Source organism: Lampetra fluviatilis, chromosome 30, assembly GCF_964198595.1.
Source record: "Lampetra fluviatilis chromosome 30, kcLamFluv1.1, whole genome shotgun sequence".
Classification (NCBI taxonomy): Eukaryota; Metazoa; Chordata; class Hyperoartia; order Petromyzontiformes; family Petromyzontidae; genus Lampetra; species Lampetra fluviatilis.
Window position 1 is genome coordinate 9,346,585 of NC_136304.1, and position 20,431 is coordinate 9,367,015.

The 20,431-nt window shown below is 44.3% G+C and overlaps 1 protein-coding gene across 3 annotated transcripts in view; it reads left to right on the forward strand.

Moving 5' to 3' along the window:
- The window catches only part of IFT43 (intraflagellar transport 43), a 28,713-nt gene extending 10,476 nt beyond the window's left edge, over positions 1 to 18,237 (forward strand). For 2 of the 3 annotated variants that reach the window (XM_078870560.1, XM_078870562.1), the window contains 5 exons: positions 584 to 627; positions 7,401 to 7,476; positions 8,101 to 8,176; positions 15,334 to 15,396; positions 16,495 to 18,237. In XM_078870560.1, the coding sequence (XP_078726686.1) occupies positions 584 to 627; positions 7,401 to 7,476; positions 8,101 to 8,176; positions 15,334 to 15,396; positions 16,495 to 16,662 (427 nt within the window). In that variant the 3' untranslated portion in view covers positions 16,663 to 18,237. The remainder of the gene's footprint in view (positions 1 to 583; positions 628 to 7,400; positions 7,477 to 8,100; positions 8,177 to 15,333; positions 15,397 to 16,494) is intronic. The other variant, XM_078870561.1, reaches the window with a different exon arrangement.
- Positions 18,238 to 20,431: the final 2,194 nt, after the last annotated feature.

Consider the following 20,431-nt stretch of genomic DNA (forward strand, 5'->3'; position numbering starts at 1 on the left):
CACCTATTAAGGCTGGCACGTCACACGAGGGGGTGGGTGGCCAGCACCATGCCCGGCCGCCTTTGTGTCCCCAGTGGAAATGTTTACACATCGCACCAGGTAGTACTTTGAGGCTGAGTCGACCTAGGGGAGGCCCAGGACCGGTTCAGATAATTGTCACTGGTGTTGGCCATGAACGGGACTCAAACTCGGGTTGCCAGATTCGCAGTGCAGCACGCTAACCCTTACACTACTGCTCCCCACATATATACACACGAACATATACATTCATACACACACATGTGCATATGCACACATACAGACACATATATATGTACACTTATATAGGCACATGCAATACACACACGAGGCTAGAAAGGGTTAAGGCCCTGCGGCCCGTGTCTCCCTTCCATGCCCGGCCAACAAAGGCAAGTGGGTTAGTGAGATGTTCCCGGAGATAACCGCAAGATGGGACTTTATCGATTTAACGTCACAGAGGGGCTGAGTTTTGTGTATATATATTTTTTTAACTGGGCTTTCGTTGACGGCCCGTTGTACGCGTGTCCTGTGTCCTGTGTGTGTCACGCGTGTGTCCCATGTACAGCACCAGATTGCAGCAGGCCAGCCCAGAGCCATCTGAAGACGGAGGTGGGTCTCTCGCGATACTGCAGGGCAGGGTGGTTCCATGAAACTTCTGTGAGCTGCTCTGTGTAACAGTCCTTGGTAGAAAGGCGATACGATACTACATAGATCATCCTTAAGGAGTGGAAGGCGGGGTACGGAGAAACTGTTATGAATAGATAAAATGGCATTTATTTATCTTGGAAAGCCTCACTGAGTCTCAAGACTCATTTTCAGGAGGGTCCTGCATTGGGATATTTTTAATGAGTGTGTGAATGTGGGACAAAACCAGAGTACATGGAGAAAATCCGTGCATGTGAAGTGATAGCAATCAAATGGTCACACAGCCTGGTTCAAACCCAAATGTTTGTACTGCTACTGCCTGACCACCTCAGCAGACCAGCATGTTTTGGAGTATTACAGCACCCAATGATCTTTGTGCGATCCACCAACCTGCCTCCAAAGTGCTGAATTGCAGACATGTGTCACCATACACATAAAAATGTATCGCAGAGTGTCTATTGTATTGCTTAGATGCTGCCTAATAAAAGTGATGGCAGTAGAACATTTCATTTTTTTTTACACATAGTGGAAATACTGGATTGCATTGCACTGGACATTGATCTCTTATGGGGATAAAACCGCTAAATGTTTGACAAGTAGGGTAGCAGAGCTGTCCTATGAAGATGATCCAATATAGGGAAACAACTATCCCATTGCCACATATTTCATGCAGGGTTACACCATATTGAGAATTGTTAAGGGGAATTAAACTTTTACATTATTTATGTAAGGAGATCCCGAATAAGTCTCAAACAGGTAGACACTAGTCATGTAGGCAAGCACTGATAATTATACAAACAAAAAGAAAAACTGACATGTACACTTGATACAGTAATTTTGCTGTGATGGTTCCACCTGAAGACGGAAGCTTGTGTTGCCTCCGAAACGTTGTGATTTAATTTATTTGTTTTCTTTTAACCTACGTGACTTTACCGAAAAAACCAAAGAGTATGTACAGAAGGGCCAAAATGCTCTGATGGTTTCTAGTAATTGAGAAATGGATAGACCATTGCCATGCTGCTCTCAGAGTCAATGCGTCGCCCGGCTCCAAAAAGCATTGGGTGGCCTTGAATCAGTGGTGGGAATTCCACATTTAGCACGGTCCCACACGGTTGGCTATCTATGGTGCGAAAGAAGTTCGACATACGTACTTTGACCACTGTTGACTTCCCACAAAGCGCTCCTCGTTCTATTTTCCCTGGAGAAAATGATTAGCTGATCTGATTTTAACTCACAACCTTCCAAACATTACTTGAGCTCTCTTAACACCAGTAACCAATTGGCCAGATCGCCTGTACGTATGCTTTATATAGTGTATCAAAATATAACGCACAACTCAGTCTCAATCCACTTCTAGATGAAGGCTTTCCCACACCACGCTGGTCATGGGGGTTGTTTGACCATGCTTCACCATGCTGGTTAGTGCAGGTTGGTGAAGTGCAATGCCCAGGGCTGGTTCATACATTGCACACCACTGATGTTAGCCATTATCAGGAATTGAACTCAGGCGGCTTGGTTTCAGTGTAGTACGTTAACCACTCCACCACCACTCGACCTTTACGTACACTCTGTACATTGCTGCATATATCATATGTGACCAGGTTTTGTGCCATTGTTTGCTTTTGTTACCACTACATTTTCAGTGCCACAGTTTTATAAACTGTCAGATTGTATTTTTACTGATTACTTGCTAATCGAGGCTCTATATCTGTTTACTGAGTTGTAGAGAATTCCTCTGGACCAAACTTGCCACAGGGTGGCTTATGGGTGATAGTAATGATGACATACAAAACACACACACACATACACACAAGTTAGGAGCTCAGAAACCGCTTGTGATGAATAGCATGTCGGACGTGGGCTGCACTATTTCTCAGCACCGACCACCCCATTAATCACTGCCCCACACCCCCGGGTGACTCCTAAGCCCACCGTGTGTCTCCCCACTCCATCTCTTTCTCGCCCATCCACCCCACAGTTTGGCCACTTTCGATTTTTCTCCACTAAGCAGCACATCATCAGGCAGCAGTCAATAGCGGCTGCTAATCACGACGTGCCTTAGTATCCTTAGTTTTTTGTTTATTACTGAATTACCCACACTGCTTTGCAGCCGTGCCATGTGGGTACACAAATCGAGGTATCTCCTTGCACACACATGGGAGAGGCGATGCTCATTTTAATTGGCAACTTTGAGCCATTGGTGGAAATGCCGCATTCTCATGATGGGAGCCAGTGTATCCATAAGACATCCACGGTTCACCTTTCACAAAGTTACACTTGTTTTAGCAACTCAGAGGGATGATGAGTGATCGGCATTCATAGAGTTAGGTTTCCTACAATGATTAATACATGAGTTGAGTACGTATGTGTAAAAATATATACATGCCAAATATATATGGAGGTCGAATGTCAGCCTCGGTGAACTCAGCCCTATTATCATAATTATCCTCATTGACTTAAAATTGCAACACTAGGGAGCACAAATACATTTCTTGTAATCCTTGAGATTGGTTTCCTCCACACAATCTCTTACGAAAATGTGTTATTCCTCCAGGGTCTAAGGTTGACAATACCAATGTCATTTCTTGATAACCTTCCAGTGGTCATTCTGGTTCCACCGAGACTACATTTGTCAACAATAGATAATTTCTGTAGAAGTAGAAGATTGCACACAGACAGACATTTTGACACTTTGGCATTGTGGTCAGAGAGCTCAACTTTCAATGTCAAGGTCACAAGTTGTGCCAGGCACAGCGGTGCATGCCTGTAATCCAGCACTTGGAGGCAAGTTTTGGTAGATCACATAGATTTGTAAAACTCCCAAAACCGCTCTGCTGCAAGGTGCCCAGGAGATAGCAGTGCAGCAAATGAATGTATTGGATCTATACGTACAGAGCTTTGAATGTTATCCCTTCATATGCATTGGTTTTTCTCTGAGTTCGCCAGTTTTCTCCCACATGCCAAACACTCATAAATGGAATCGATGACGCTTTCATGGATAAGGGACTTTATAATTCTATCCCAATGAGGTGGATAAACTCAGCTATTAATATCTCTGTGGTGCTGTGAAGAGACCAGTTGCTCCCATAATAATGTGGATTTACCACCATCAAATCAGGGCCACGAATGGAGATGAGTACCGCTCTTTGCTCATTTGAGCGTGGAGTGACTTTGATACATAGAAGTGCTAATGTGGAGACTGAATCTATTGACAAGATCGCATTTGGTTGGTTATCGAGTCACAAATAAGTTGATCACGACTAGATATTGACGAGACGTGAACACGCCACAACATCTTTGTGTCGTTTTTTACAGCGATAATGCTAGCCTCCACCCGACTTGATCGGCCAATCGGGGTCGAGTTTCAGGCAACTTCTAATCCCTCTTGCGTGGTTAAGTCAAGGCACCTGTCCCCGTGTTCACAAGTCGACCCTGTTTTGTGCGTTACAGCACCGCGGTTATTTTGGCAACAGGACTTGTACACAATGGCCTACTTTTTGTAAAGAACACCTTGTGTTTGCCAACTTATGGAATTTTTCTCTGTCAATGTTCGTGTAATTTTTCCATGATGCACTTCTTTTCTGGGCTAAACTGTATTGAAAGCCTTGTGACAAATTAGGGAAATGTCTTTTGCAGATAAACTACAGCAAATGAATCAATAACAACACTGCCAATGGAATTATGACTTAGCATTTGGTTGTTCACATGTCTTCTTTCAGAAAAATAAAATACTAAATGTCATTTATTTGATGAAAAGCTGCACATGCATAAACATCCTAGAAGTGTCACTGTTATAGGGCTATGCTTCCTTAAAACGTTTTCTTAACCTTTAAAAATACAATTGCCCTCAATTTACATAACAACCGTCCATATGTGACCCCTGCTTTTGTTTTCCTGTGGCTGTTATTTGCTTTTCTACCATAGCAATGCCGCGTTTCTTAATGCAGTCATCAGTCAAAATATAGCAAAACAAATTTCAACCAAAAATTGGTCTGTTGTGCAGGATTATAGTTGAACAGCTCTTGAACTATGTGTGTTAATCGCAAAACATCAGTGGTATCTGTTTTGAGCAGCACGTGATCACATTATACCCATACATTTCGTGTTGTGAAATCGTGGAGACCGGCGGCGCGACATGAATATTTAAAAGCCTGCATGTGCTTTGATTTATGTGCGGTTGTTCAAGGTAAGGAGCGGTGTTGAGCAAGGGTGCATCTTGTCACCCACGCTGTCCAGTGTCACATTTGACTGTGTTCACGAAGACCATTTGTACGGAAGAGGTGGCAGAACACCCAAGGATCACAATTGATCGTTGAGATTTGAGAGTTGCAGTGTGCGGATGATGTAGGCATATTGGCTAGGACCTTGGCAGGGGTAGTTGTGCATTCTGAGACAGGACACTGATGGGTAAGATTATCTTCCCAAAAACAAAGTTGACTGCACTGGTTATGGATGGGCTCTATTTGCCTTTATCACAAGTGTAAGTAGATTCTTACTTAGACAGATAGAACATGTAGTAAAATAGTCAATAATACAGGAAGTTATGAGAAGGAGGCCAGGAGACGTATTGTATTTGCAGGGTGGATTTTGTTGAACTCAATTAAGCTGCTGGAAGAGTAGAGAGGTCAACTTTAGAACTAAAAGATGGGTGTTGGAGTCTAAGTAATGTCTATTAGTATACAGGTCAGAGATCTGTACTTTTAACGAAGCAATTCGAAAATACACTTCTCTCCTTCGAATACAGGTGCTTTCTGAGAATACTCTTGAGTTTCATGACAACAATATAGGATGATCAACTTGGATGTTAGGAATAGAACATGGCAGGAAAGTACTGTGAAGCGTAATAATGAAGAGGCGGTTGTGATGCGTGGAGCACTTGTGCTGGATCAAGTAAGGAAAGCAATGAATCGGCACTCGGAGGTCAGCAACCTAGGGGGGAGACCTCAGGTTCGAGCATGGTGGTGGTAACGAGATTGTACAACCGCTGTTGACTGATGATTATAATGATGATGACGTGAAATAATATGAATTTTTGTCCACCGGCCCTGGGCAACCAACTTTATAGAATACTTAAAAGTGGTGAAAATGTGCGCATATGTACATAAATACACTTATATAGACGCGTACACACTAATGGCTGCAAGCACATTAATACGAATGAACACATTGCAAATACTCAATCACGAACGCATAAGGCTGATACACATGAGAGAGAGAGAGAGACTGTAAGTTCATACATATGATACAGCCTCTCTCATTGCGCTCAAGCAGCATTTGTTAAAATAATTTCCTACAAATTTACATTTTGTTCCCCTTTTCCCTCCCTGTGCAGGTGTGCGTCTTGAGCGAGTGAGCGAGCGGGCGCGCGGGAATCAGATTTGGCGGCGGCATAATTTGCACGCCGCCGTGTGGCCTAACGCATTTACGCGCTCCCCGCAGGCCCCCCTAATTGAACAGGTCGCTGGGAGCGCCGCCACACAGGCGCGTTCGGCCTCCCTCTCGTCCCGCCCCCACCATCCATCACCCGCCCATTATCGCCTGGGTTAATCCCTTTCACGCCTTCCCCTTATTAAATAACACATCTCTATCGGGAGCCGTGACTGCTTTGCTTTTTCCTTTTCGCTATATTTTTTTTCCTCCACGGAACGTTTCGCGCGGACCCGGCTGCGCCGCTTGCTTGCACGACCCCTTCCGTTCGCGCGATGGCAAATTTCGTTTTCGGAATGAGGTTAGGGTACGGCTGTTTTGCATACGGTTGAGCTACGCTGGAAACTTTTCCATGAGTTTTTTTAAATTTCTAATTCCATTGCCTGGAGTTCGATCAACACTTTGTAGGTCATTGAGGACTGTGTTGACGCTCTGTGCATCACTGGTGCGCGTTCAAGAGCAGCTTGTTGTACCTATATGCGCTGTTGGTTGTGTTGGTTCATCCACTTCCAAATCACTTTGTTAACTAAACAGCAGTACCGTGGTCAAGTGACGGGTCAAATGGCGGTCATCGTGCCAGACGCGGCATTGGAGATGACGAGGTCGAGCTTGTGACCATGGAAGCGAGTGGGTGTTGATATTAATCGGGAGAAGTTGAGTGACTGGTAGGCGATCAAGATTGAGTGATATGTATCGCCAACAAGCATGCTGATATCTCCAGTAATGATGAGTGGAAAGGAGAAGAGACAAAGCGACAAGGTGAGATTAGAAGAGTCGGACGTGATGTTTGGTGTGGAAGGTAGCTGATGGAGAAGTTGAGGTTGGAGGGGAGTAAGACAGGTGCAGGAGGAGATGCTGCAAAGAGGTGTCATTTTGGTAGGTTGCAATTGAATATCTACATTCTAGATTGGAAGTTTTCGTGACTGCAAGGATCCATACTCTTTGATTCTTTCGGTAAAGTCACGTAGGTGAGAATAAAATTAAAATAACTAAACCACGGCGTTTCGGAGGCAACACAAGCTTCCGTCATCAGGTGGGACAACCACAGCAATTTTATTGTTACTGTAGTGGGCAGAGAGAGCTGTATGTGACAAGCGATTATTTTCACCTACGTGACTTTACCGAAAGAACCAAAGAGTATGAATATCTAGTCAGGTTTAGAGGTGACAGCATTACCAACACACCTGCTGCAGGAGCAAACAGCGCTTCCCAAGGTGGTAGCCAGGAGAAGGGATGCAGAGTGGGAGTAAAACTCGGAGGGTTTGTCCGAATTATAAAAAAAATAAAACGCTCGCTGTGTGCTCTCTCAGCAGACATCCCCGTTATACCCGACCTGGACGATATGCAAGAAGATGACCTGACCGCCCAGGTGGCTGCTCCACCCAGGTAAGAAGCTGCCGATAATCAATGGAAGAGGAAACCCGACGAACAAAAGACTCACCTTGTAGCTATGTGCCTATGACCAAATCAAGAATGCACAAATCTCGAGCTAAATGCAGTTGAGCCTGGACAGTGCTTGAATGAGTGGATGTCTGTGTGGCTATTTTTGTGGCCAACATGCTAGTGCAGCAGTGTTCCATTGTTTTATTGTACTTCTTTGAGCCCACGCCTTCACCAACCCGCACTGACTATCACACGGCGTGGAGTGGCCATTATCCAGAAGCTGATCCGAGCATTTCCCAGGTTCAACGCTGCTTAGTTTCCGAGACCTGACGAGATTAGGCACAATATGGGTGATTTCATTCATTCTCGGCGAAGGACCGTTGCGCCAAACGTATGAGCTCTTGCGACAGCATCCACATAAACTGCTCTTGCTGCCATACTAGTGTCTCAAGTAATTTGTTTGATCCACGTACATGTTGCTGTGCTCTATGCCCCCCATACCCAATAAGAGCAGAGTATTCTGGGTAACCCAACGTTTATTATCGGTGATTTGGTTACAGGCATTTGATATTGTATACAAATCGAGATCCCTGTGTGCCTGAGCGTTATATGGTGTTATGTGCACAGCATGCAGGTGAACCGTGTAATGACTTTCAAGGATCTTGACTCGGATCTCATGACGCACGCTGCTTTCCAGACACTGGTAAGTCGCCTTCATCACACACACGCATGGCTCTTGACGTTAACTAAATATTCAGAACATGCACTACATTAGTAGTGAAGCTGTATTTATGACCACGTAAGAGCCATTCAAACTCATACTGCCAGGTTCAGAGCGTAGTGCACTGACCATCCCCTTCATTTATTCAGGGCATGATCGTTTCCTCCCACATCCTAAACTACAGAGTATGAATCTGTAAAAACATCCCAAGCAGAATCCTCATCAGAAAGAGTGTCAAGGCTGGGTAATGCCATGCTGGGTAAGTGAAGCATTATTATAATTGTTGTTGGGTGGAGTGACGGTTGGCCAATTGAACTGAGATGCCAGTGAACCGGTGGCCTGAGTTCACGGCTGACATCAGTGGTGAGTGATATCTGAACTGGCCCTGGCCCCCACGACCGACATGGAAATGGGGGGGGGGGGGGGATGCCTTCATCCAGCAGTGAATTGACAAAGGAGTGGAAATGGAGAGGCTATGAAGACTAAAAGAGAGACATGGATTCAAACCAATGTAAAAAAACAGAAAAGTATAATTTAAAATTGTTCAATCCAATAAAGTATTTCAGAAAAACACTAAGTATAAGACCTAAATGCAGGTGCGTTAAGAGATTGTTTACTTTTGAAAACATTTGTAATTTAGAGATGCAGTGGATTAGCTGGGATGGTAATGTTTGGTATATGCTTTATTAATAAATTTAAACCACCGTAACTCAATTTGTATTGACAATAGAACGAAGCCAGATATATAAACTCTGCAGTGATGGACAAAGTAAATGTGATAAAGGACCCAGTAGTCTGGACGAAAGGCAATGTGCTGAGCGATACTGCCTGGACTTGAATTGGACTAGGACATTTACACAATGGCTACTGCTAATCTCGGTCCTCCTTCGAGGGCGGGGCTGGGGGTGCTTTTGCGGGGGGGGGGGGGGGGATCTGGGGGGGGGGGGGTCGGTGAGCGGTAAACGAATGCCGCTTTATAAATGCGCGTGCGTGTCCATGGCCCCTGGTTACGAGCCCACGCTTATCTTCCGCCCTGTCGGCAAATCTGCTTATTTATTTTCCGGTCACTTCATTGACACCTCCGGCAAAATACAGAGGCAAACAAAAGCAAGAAAACCTCCCCCCCCCCCCCACTTTAGCATCCTTCTGTAACGTAGGTGGTAGGCTTGTTGATGCAGCTGGTTTGGTTTGATTACATGTGACAAATACACGTGTAAATCCTCTCTAAAAGCAATGATCACGATCATTCATAACTACTTAATTATTATTTACAGACGGTCATGGGGTTGGTTTGACCATACTTCGCCATGCTGGTGAGTGCAGATTGGCGAAGGAGGGTTTGTTCGTAGTTATCAGTAATGTTAACCATGGCGAGTAATCGAACTCAGGTTGCCAGGTTTATAGCGCAAGTATGCGAACCACTGCTTCACCACTTCAACCCCAATGAAAGCTTGGTAAGAAAAATGAATCTGATGGAGAAATTAACCCATTTTTGTTTGCGCAATTACTGACGGCCTGCCGAAGGACGATGCATCATTCAGGTGTTGAGGAGTAGCCTGATGGCGTCATGGGATAGTGGGATGACGTCATGTGACGGGGATTGTAAGGGGGTACTTAAGGGGGACCCCGTGACGTAACGGGGGTCGTTGTGGGAGCCCGGGCTGTGTAGCGGCTAAGAGAGGTCTCTCCCGCTCGTGACCGGACGGAGTTGGCTGAACCCCCGTCCCAGGTTCGACGAGTGGGAGAGCCGTCGAGATAGCCGAGGATAAGGCTCGAGGAAGTCTGTGAGAGCCGGCTAGGGAGAAGTGGGGTGCTGCTCTCACTCGGTCGGACGGAGTTGGCTGAACCCCCGTCCCGACTCGGGTGAGAGAGAGCCCAAGGGAATAGCCGAGGCTAGGGACAAGAGTAGAGCCGAGGTCCAAGGGAAGGGCCGAGTGTAGTGTCACCTACCTCTGGTGTGAGTTAGTGTGTTAATAACAGTGTTTATAAACCGGCGTAAGCCCTGACAAGAAACTCTGAGTCCGCGTGGTTCTACACCTCAACACAGGCAAACGTCAAAGTTATATAGGCACACAGGGCATTGCGCATCGCCATCATTGGCGCTGAACCAGAGGTGGAAATTCCCCATTCCTTTGGTGGAGCCCAGTTTCCCCTTATAAACAAAAATATTAAATAAATTGATGTCAGTTTCAAAATAAGATAAGCATGTAAATTTGCTTCAAATGTTTCCTTGTCTACTTTTAGAATTCTCAACAGGTTATTTAAGTTTTTGGTTCTTTCGGTAAAGTCACGTAGAAGGGAAATAATAAAAATTAAACAGTAAAATTATCACGACGTTTCGATTGCAACACAAGCAATCATCATCAGGTGTGAAAACCACAGCAAGAAATTTTGAAAAAAAACCCCACTATTTTTTACATTTTCTTGCTGTCGTTTTCACACCTGATGATGATTGCTTGTGTTACAATCGATACGTCGTGATAATTTTTGTTTTATTATTTTATTATTTCCCTTCTACGTGACTTTACCGAAACAATCAAGAATATGAATCCCTGCAGCCACGAAAGCTTTAAATCGAAATTTAAGGTTATTTCAGTTTTGTTGTTTGAGATTTGGAATTTTCATTGAATAGTAATAATTAAAAGGTGCATAGCTCCAATGGCTTACTAATAACTTCCTTCCGATATTAGGAATCCACTGGCGCTATGCACTTTTAAATCTAGATTAAAACTCATTTCTTAAGAACTGCTTTTTGTGTTTAGTTTGTTGTCCTCCCGCACCTCTGATGAGCACGTTTGGCTACGTGTGTTATGAAAGAAGTTCAACATACATAAATCTTGAACATGTCTAAAATGAATACTGCATTAAGAAGGACTTTATTTGAAGCTTTCGTGACTGCAGGAATCCATACTCTTTGGTTCTTTCGGTAAAGTCGCGTAGGTAGAAAAAAATAATAGATGTGTTATTTTTTCTACCTACATTTCTTTACCGAATGAACCAAACAGTAAGAAGAATTTGTATTCTTTATAAATTGCGTAATTAATTTATTATTGAAAATTTTACATAAAACCCTCACCATAAAAGTTAACATGTTCATGTGGTTCAAACTACACAGTGTCGTCCGGGCATTTGCGAACGCAAGCGCCAGACCTACTACGTGTGCTTAACTGTCATTCTTTCCCCCGTCATTCAAATCTAGTGCAGAAGCCTTTAAACTTACGCGTATTAAAAGCTATAAGCGTTAGTGATTTGATTTTCCCGGGAAGCACAAATCAATGTAATTATTTCCTGCTTGGTGCCACATTTGTCGTTGTAACTTTTGTAGTTCAATAAACTATTGAGATACAGAGATAATATACATAAACATTCAAAAAAATATTTTTATTTTACCAGGTAAGGCCCACATAACTATATAGCTCTGTTTCAGAAGCGATCTGGCCACAAATGAAAACTCAACGAATTGACTTATGTGTAAATTTATAGCAACTAATTACTATAAACGCATGTTTCTAAATGTGGAGGGAAAAACTGGAGGTTCCGGAGAAAAATGCACGCGACTGCGGAGAGTACATGCAAACTCTAAATATTCAGGTGTCGGGGATGGGATCGAACCCACGATCCCCTGTATACCAGGCGAGGTAGTTAACGTCTCACCACCATGGCACCGGGTCTACATTCAATCGTTCAACAGTCATCACAGCTCTTCGTATGAGAAACTGAAAATACGAATAAAACGCCCGTTATCTTGATTGTCCTATGCTTCTTCATTGCTGTCTGCGCGAGCCTTGATTGTTATCTCCTTGTCTGCATGAGTTTTCTCTGGGCACTCCCATTTGCTTTCTTCATGCGAAGGGCTTCTGGTAGAAGCCTTGTAACTAAGCAAGCCTTTAGGTGGATATTTTCCTGAGAAATCGGTCAATTGAAGAAAAAAACTGTTATAAAAATGTGATGAAAAATAAGAAAAGGTTTTAACCTTTCTGGCAATAAAGCAGGTGTTAAGATGTTCACTCAACAAATAGATACCTTTCACAAGGCATCAAGTCTGCATTAACCACACATACTTGTGGCAAACATGCAAACAAACATAGTCTGATATAATAAATGTTTAAAATTATGTTTCTTTATCACAATACATCGCAGTTGCTTATGCGCTTTCGGAACATACGGCTTCTCAGCCGTTACCATCCAGAGAAATTGTAATCACTTCCAATGAACCCTCAACCCTGAGCTTAAGCAGTTGAATAAGGAGGCGCGGTACAATCAACGGCACGTTCTCGGCCGTGCATTGTTTGTCTGGCTCTTTAACCCGGCTTCCCAGAAAGACCTTGCCTGGAGCAAGCGAGACACAGGGACGGGGTGAAGAACGGTTCTGCGCCTAGTCCCCCCCCCCCCCATATCACCACCCCCCATTCGCTCCTACACACCCTCTTTCGCCTGCCTCTTGCCGCGTCGCCTGCTCCTTATCGGACTCTTCACGCCCAGGGAAAGTCATTTTCAGGCGATAGCATCGGATAGGCGTGGAGGGGTGGTGAGGTTGTGGCCGGTGCAGTGGTGGCAAGGGGGTGGGTTGGAGAGCTGCTTAATCTCGCGACCTCTGACCCTCACTAGCGTTTCGCTGCTTTCCATCTGTTCTCATCCTCCTTCTGCACTGACGGGTGCATTAGTGGCGGTGACATCGTCAAATATAAATAGCACCTGAATCTGTGCGCATTCACGCCACCACAGTTATATTATGTTCTTTGATATTTGATGGTTGCTAAATTGTGATGGGGGGTGGGGGAACAGTGGTGCAGTGGTTAGCGCACTGCAATAAACAGCCTGAGACTTGAGTTTGAATCCCTGACATCAGCGGAGAGTGATGTCTGAACCCATTCGGGGTCCCTGCTTTACCAGCCCTGTGACAAGGGTCACACTTTAAATTGTGATATTTTTGCTGTGACAAGGGTCACACTTTAAATTGTGATATTTTTGCTCTTAATTTTGTCGAGCATTTGTATTCAATGGTCTTTTCTGTATTGTTTACACAATTGCAATTTGCTCGATTGCTGTATTTGTTTTTTTTTCTGTACCAACTTGAACACCTTTACAAAAGGGACGTGTGGTCTCAGTGGGCTCTTACCTGGTTATACATAATAAAAATCTTACATTCGTATATTTTAAAAAAGATGTGTTAAATTTAATATAGGTAATCTGTTCAGTCTCGCTGTCTCCCTCAAACTTCAGCATTGTAGTATTTACGAGCAGTTACTTCCTTCATATGGCCTACACAGAACACCACTTAGAGATTTAGTTGCTGAATTCCAGATACACCGCATTCAAATGTAGATTGGGAGTAGAGCGATGGTTCTATGGTCCACGGTTTGGAGTTCGCAGCCGCAGTCGCACACAGCGTCCGCTGGATGTAAGACATGTTTATGTGAAGACCGTTAATAAAAGTGGTTCTTATTTGTCACGAACAGGAACGCGAGATAATTAAGTCTAGATTCATTGCAGGTTGCTGAAACGGAGATTTATATCCAACATTTCAGCAGTGCTTTGCCACAGCCGTTCAGAGCCTTATGAGCCACCCAGTTTACATCCCTTCCCAAGGTTGGTTTCGCTACCATCATCATGAATGTAAAGTATCTTGATCGTCATCTTCATCGGCATTCAATGAGCAGCAGTGAACAAGGTTGCACCTCTCAACAGTGTTAAGTCAACAGTGATTCATGTGTTCAGGATAGGCCATCCCAGTCATACCAATGTGGAATTATCACAACTACTTGAGGGCCACAAATGTTTTGCTCATTTGAGTAAGTGGATAGACACTCTTTCCTAACCCTTTTGAATTTTTTTTCTCAAAATGGTGCTTCTCTGACAATAGATGCTGCTTGAATGCACTTCCTAAATTTACCCCGTGGCCCTGGGGCAAGGCTTAGCATTGCGTCTGGCTCACCATTATGGTCGCTTTCCGAACGTGCCCTGGGCATTCTTAACCCAGCAGCTCTTAACAACACCGCCACCACCACCACCACCTCGGTCCCTCTACCAAATCCCACCTCTCCAGCAGCTACCAGCCTCCTCCTAAACGACGATAAGAGATTTTAATTTGGAGATTACATCTGCAAGCCTCCATTGTGCTCTGGTCACCCCCGTTTGCATGAGTCCTGTGTTACAAAGCGGCATGGAGTAGAAGTGGTTCTTTTATTCTCAAGGAGTGCTACACACACGGTACGTAGTTTGTACCTTCCACATTCAACGCAGTCATCGTTCTACCGCCACTGTCAGTGGCAGCATGCAGTCATCATTCCACCATTATCATCTGGCTTTCGGTCTTCCTTTTATGTGTCAAAACCAACGCATTAGATTGCAGGTAAATGATCAAAACATTCATCACCATCATCAGCCGTGGTCTATCCATTGCCGCATGAAAGCCTCTTCACCCTGCCACGCACTAATTTTATGGCCGAGTCAACTTAGGACAGGTTCAGATACCGTGAGCCCAGGTCGCTGGGATTATAACACAGAGCAATAACTGCTGTACTTCACCGTTCCTCGCGTGATACATATCGTACACTCGGCACACCCTTCTCAGTCATCTTCAGGACTGCAATGGGGCCAGTAGATGGCAGGACAGCAAGTCGGTTGCTGACCTATCTATATCTTTTTGAGTGTCATCCCCACATTTGTCTGAGTTTTCTCTGGTAATTTATCCAGGCAGACGTTTCTGGATAATTTAAGGACTACGTATGTGTTTTTTACGGGAGCCGACGGGATAATTCTTCCTGTGTCTGGGAAGAATTATGTTTGTGCTTCATAAATTAAAATAGCGTCGCTACATACTCCTGTGATTGGTTTGCGCGAGTTACAGCACGAGCACGTGGGTGTGAATCGCATGCACGTGCCAGTTTCTACGTCCATTTGCGTGTTTCAACCCACACGTTCTTTGGACGGTCAAACCCCGTAACAAAAATTAGGCTGCCTGAATGGATTTTTTTTGCTATTTTGTTGTATTTCAATTGTATAGCACCTCTAGGTCTTCCTTACTTTATCCCAATGGCCCCTTTTTGGGTTATCAAGCCTGTTTAACTGAACATAACTGATCTGTAACGAGGCTAAATCCAACGAGATTGTGTTGACCTTTGTGTCTGTGCAAACAGGATGGGGACATTGACCTGAAATTGCTCACCCGAGTCTTGGCCCCAGAGCCTGAAATCAGAGAGGTGAGTTCTAAAAGTGTCACCATTCCAGTAGCAAATCACACGTCACAATTCAGGTGATTTACAAAACGGGTATTTATTAGGAAGCCACTGGAGCTATGCAATTTTAAAGCAAGATTGATGGCTCATTTCTTGAAAACTGCCTTTTTTATTTCGTTTTCCATCCCCCGCACCTCCATTAGCACGGTTGGCTACGTACAGTGGGAAAGAGTTCAACATACATACATTGTCATCTGTTGGGTGGCACCGTGCTGAGAGTACTTAACTCACAATCGTAAGGTTTGGAGTTCCCATCCAGCTTAGGGGCTGACTCAGTCACCCTTCTGGGATCGTTTAAATGAGCACCACTTTGTTTGGAAGTCACCAGTGGTTGCAACATGACACTAGCCCCTACCATTTGAATTAGAATTTTCACCACTAGTTTGGGGATTCAAATGGAGATGAATACTACATCTTCTTGGTTCTTTCGGTAAAGTCACGCAGAATGGACCTGTTCTCCACCTGAGGACGGCTGCTTGCGTTGTGGCCGAAACGTTGTGAGAATAATTTTATTATGTTTTCTTTTTATTATTTTATTATTTCCATTCTACGTGACTTTACCGAAAGAACCAAGAAGATGAATCCCTGCAGTCACGAAAGCTTTAAATCGAAAAATGAATACTACATCTTCAGCATCTTGTCATCATCATCACCATACTTTGTCATTCACCATTATCATCAATTCATTGTCACTGATTTAGTGCGCGCGGTGGCCACTTCGATGTGTGCCTCTTATCCATGAATAGACGCAGATGATTATTACCATCTATCCAAACGTCTTAATCAGTAAAATAAAGTCCACTTGCCCCATGCCATCCTCTTCCTAACCTTCCCCTTAAAAAAGTATATTCCATCCTCTTTGTCACAAGTTCGCAATGCATATAGATGCATTTCCATCGCTTGCAACATCTTGAGACAGGGTCGCATTGAGACGCTCGATAAATTCAAATGTCGCCGCCGTGTATTTCACGATTAACGTTCGAAGTACGGTCACACTTACGCACCGCCACGGTCAAATTTCTGTTGCGTAATTGCGTTGTATGGTATTGTACTGCGCGGCAGGACGACGGGCCCTGGGACTGGGCCCTGCTCTACACCGAGGTGTCGTCGGAGCTCACAAGCGAATGGGAGGGTGCCGGCGCCACCCCCAATGTCCCCGAGAGGCCCAGCTCGAGGCTCCCTTCCGTGTCCACTCGCGCCAAGCACATCTCTCTTCCCGCGCACACCTGACCAGCACGGGCGCTGTGTCCTATAAAGCCTCGCTTTTTTAAAGTAAACAGGTGTCCGATTAGTGATTTCCTAAACCTTTAGAAGTGAGGATGTAATCCCTATCTTTTGTGTTTTTCAAATTCGAATGATCTTCTTGGTTCTTTCGGTAAAGTCACGTAGAATGGAAATAATAAAATAATAAACATAAAACAAAATAAAATAATTCTCACGACGTTTCGGCCACAACGCAAGCAGCCATCCTCAAGTGAAGAACAGGTCTGTCGAGACGACAGAGTCTGAAATGTTTTGTTTTATTTTTGTTATTTTATTATTTCCATTCTACGTGACTTTACCGAAAGAACCAAGAAGATGAATCCCTGCAGTCACGAAAGCTTTAAATCGAAATTCGAATGAGTTAATAATTGTCGAGTCATATGCAAAGATTTTCTGTGTCGCCTGCATGGAAAGTTCGGCGGGGATAGGTTCACGGCCCTATTTTCTGTACTGCCATCTGCAGGCCACGTCACATTCCAGTGGGTTTAGATATATCACTAAGCTACATGAGACATAATTTATTTAATTTACTGGATTGCAGACGTGCACCACAATACTCGGCTTGATGTATTTCAGTATAATCTCACCGATTATTGGTACCCAAGATCCAGTGTTGTAAACTCTACGTTATTATGGCAGAGACCGGTTTCTGTATCTGACATCTGCTGTCGACTTCACACAAATTGGTACCCATAATTTGAACTGAAAACTGTCCTATCTTGAGCTAAGCACTGACAAGTATTACCTTGCTATGGTTATATTATTTTTTCATTACTATTTACAAATGTGGTCGGTTAACTCGGTGGGCTGTTCTCCTAAGCATGAAGGGTTGCACTGGTCTCCCGAGAGATTCGCACGGACGTGTCATCTCATGACACACGAAACCGATAGAATCAAATTTGTGAATTTTCTTTCAAACAAACTTGCTACTTTTAGGGTAGGGTACAATTTGTCTGTTGGCAAAAGGCCTTTAAAAGCTGGCCAATTGCTGCGTTTTGGCAGAGCCATTGGTGAAAGAACGATCCTCCAAAACTTCAATAGCCCTCTGCCAGCTTGTGATTCACAGCCATGATGTTGACTTAACTTCGGAATATAACAGCACAAGACATTGTGGGCTCCGTCGCATGATCTACGTGCATTAGCTGCTGCTGTCCTATTAACAGAAGCTGCTGACACCATCATTTCCACTTTGGCTTGTTTGAGATGACGTTTTTTAACAGTTATTTTAATGAAAGTAATTGAAAATGATAGCGCTTGTTATCAATATTATTACTTCACTTGCAATATGTAATCATATTACCTGTGCTCATTTTGTCGTAGCTTCGTATTTTTTAACATTTTTTTTCAAGAAAAAAATTATGTCAGCATATTCCTCTTATTTCTGAGGTTAAATCAGCCTAACATGTTAATTGGAGCAAAATAATCATAATCGCCTGATAAAAACGTATGTGACTTTCTAAACCAACAAATATGGGTTTGCATTACATTACTTATCAAATATAATTGGAGACGAGTTTAACGAGTTGCTCTTCCAACAATGACTCTAAGGCCTCCTCGTCTTTAAAAGAAAAAGTGTCTCAGTGCACCCTAGACTAGGCCTCGGCAAGGTAAGGTAAAAGTGTTAAAAAAACGAGCCTACCTTTACCCTACCTTTTACCTTTCCACAATACAATCACTCTACCCTACCTTTTACCCTTTAGCAGGTAAGGTAAAAGGTAAAAAGCAACGAGCCTACCTTTACCCTACCCTTTACCCTTGGCATGTCGACACCTTTACCCTTTTACCCAGTAAAAAGGGTAAATTACCTTACCTTGCCGAGGCCTACCCTAGACTCAAACCCACGTTAGACTGAAGCTCACAAAATTGACCAATTCAGCCAGTCGTGTTATCCTATGTTACTTCCTTTCCACCGGAACATCTGAGCCGAGCCAGCTTGGAGCCCTCTGGGTAATCGTGGTTCTCAACTGGCTATTTGGCGTGCCAAGCCAAGCTGGCCTCACAAGAAGATGTCGAAACTTGTCTCTGGGCCAATATATGAACAGGTGCGGAGCTGATACGTGCAATTTTAGTCGCAAACACTGAGCACACAGTAGCACGGCACTGATCGGATTCTACAGTGGAAAAACAACCGAACGCCTCGTAAGCCACGATGGGCTGGCTCGGCATGGCCCTGACATGGATCAGTTGTGGAGTGGAAATGAGATATAAGGGTCTTTAATGCTTTGGGAACATTTTCATAACCTACCCTCCGATGTGGTATTTAGCGAAAGTCACCAAATGGACTGGTTTAGTCAAGTGTGTTGCTCTTTATGAGGCCCATTTGCTCTGGAGCCACTGGTGTTGCGCAAGTATCAATAATGCCCATTATCCAGGAAGGCCCCGCAAGGATGTTTGGCCAATTCCCATTCCTCACCATGTATAGATGTAAGAACACCTGCCACTCCCAGGCAGTCCTCTTTTTAAACACAAACAGGCTCAATACTGCTTACCCTTCAAAGCATGATTGGGCACATTCGGGGTTTTTTGGTGATTAGCCTTGATGCAGATTTGACGGAGGATTGTTAAATGGACTTGGCTCTTTTTATTGTTTCCCCCATATTAGTTGGGTCCCCTTTGTTGTTGCTGTGGTTGCACTACAGTGTGCGCCTTTCAGAGCACGGGGAAGGAAAGCACTTGCTGGGGGGTTGTCCTCCAAATGTTGGGGCGTTGTAGTTTTGGGGGTAAGAGGGGGGTGGGGGGGACTTTGTTGGTGGAGGGATGGAGGCCCAGAGGGGGTGCACTCAGAGGTGCTGCTAACCGTGTTTGGTGTGTGGGAATTGGCCAAGCCCATGGGGGGATTGTTCTGAGCCATATGCCCCAAACATCTGCGATGCGGCGTTCTCTGCATGCGCGCGCCTGCATGTGCGTGCCACCACGCTCCTATAACATGCACACTACATACATACACACCTACATAAACATACGCACACATGTATACACACGCATGCAAGTGTAGTGGCACACACGCGTGCGTATACATAGAAACATATACAGGATGGCAAAGACAAAGGTCCCCCGTGTAGACTTTTATTCATGCTTACCCAGGGAAAGACTCACCTAGTCTCATGAATGGTTTCAGGTGGATCCTGGCAAGTGTTCGCGATAGCGGGGAATGATTGCTATGTATATTCCAATTGAGTCATTTGAGGGTAATTTTTCGATTGTTACACCGACAGACCTCCGCTTATATACAGCTCCAGCCTGAGACAGAGCCCTCCAAATTCTGATTGAGCAGCAATTACCAGCGCACCATCAACATACATAATAACCATGGTTGAACGCACTGGGACACTAATCAGTCTCCCGTTGTATTTGTTCCACACAAATTCCACGAGTACAGCCGTGGAGGGCTTTCTCAGACTAACATAGCTGTGGCTGTCAGCTACACGACTTTAACCGTGTCTGTCCCATCATGTGTGGGAGCATGCGCCTAGGCCAGGGGTCGGAAACATGCAGCTCTTTAAAGGCTGCTTCGTGGCATTATTTATTAAGCACCGTCTCGTGTTCACATGCATTGCGGCTCTTGAAATTATTGTTTTTTTGCACCGAATTCTAAAACTTAACTTAATTACATTTGTAATGACTTGACACACTTCTCTTGAGGTGGCACTTTATTGAAGACACTTCACTTGACATCAGTGGAGACCCCCACCGCAACAACAGCCCCGAGTCTCCCGCGGATCTCCCTTTTATATAC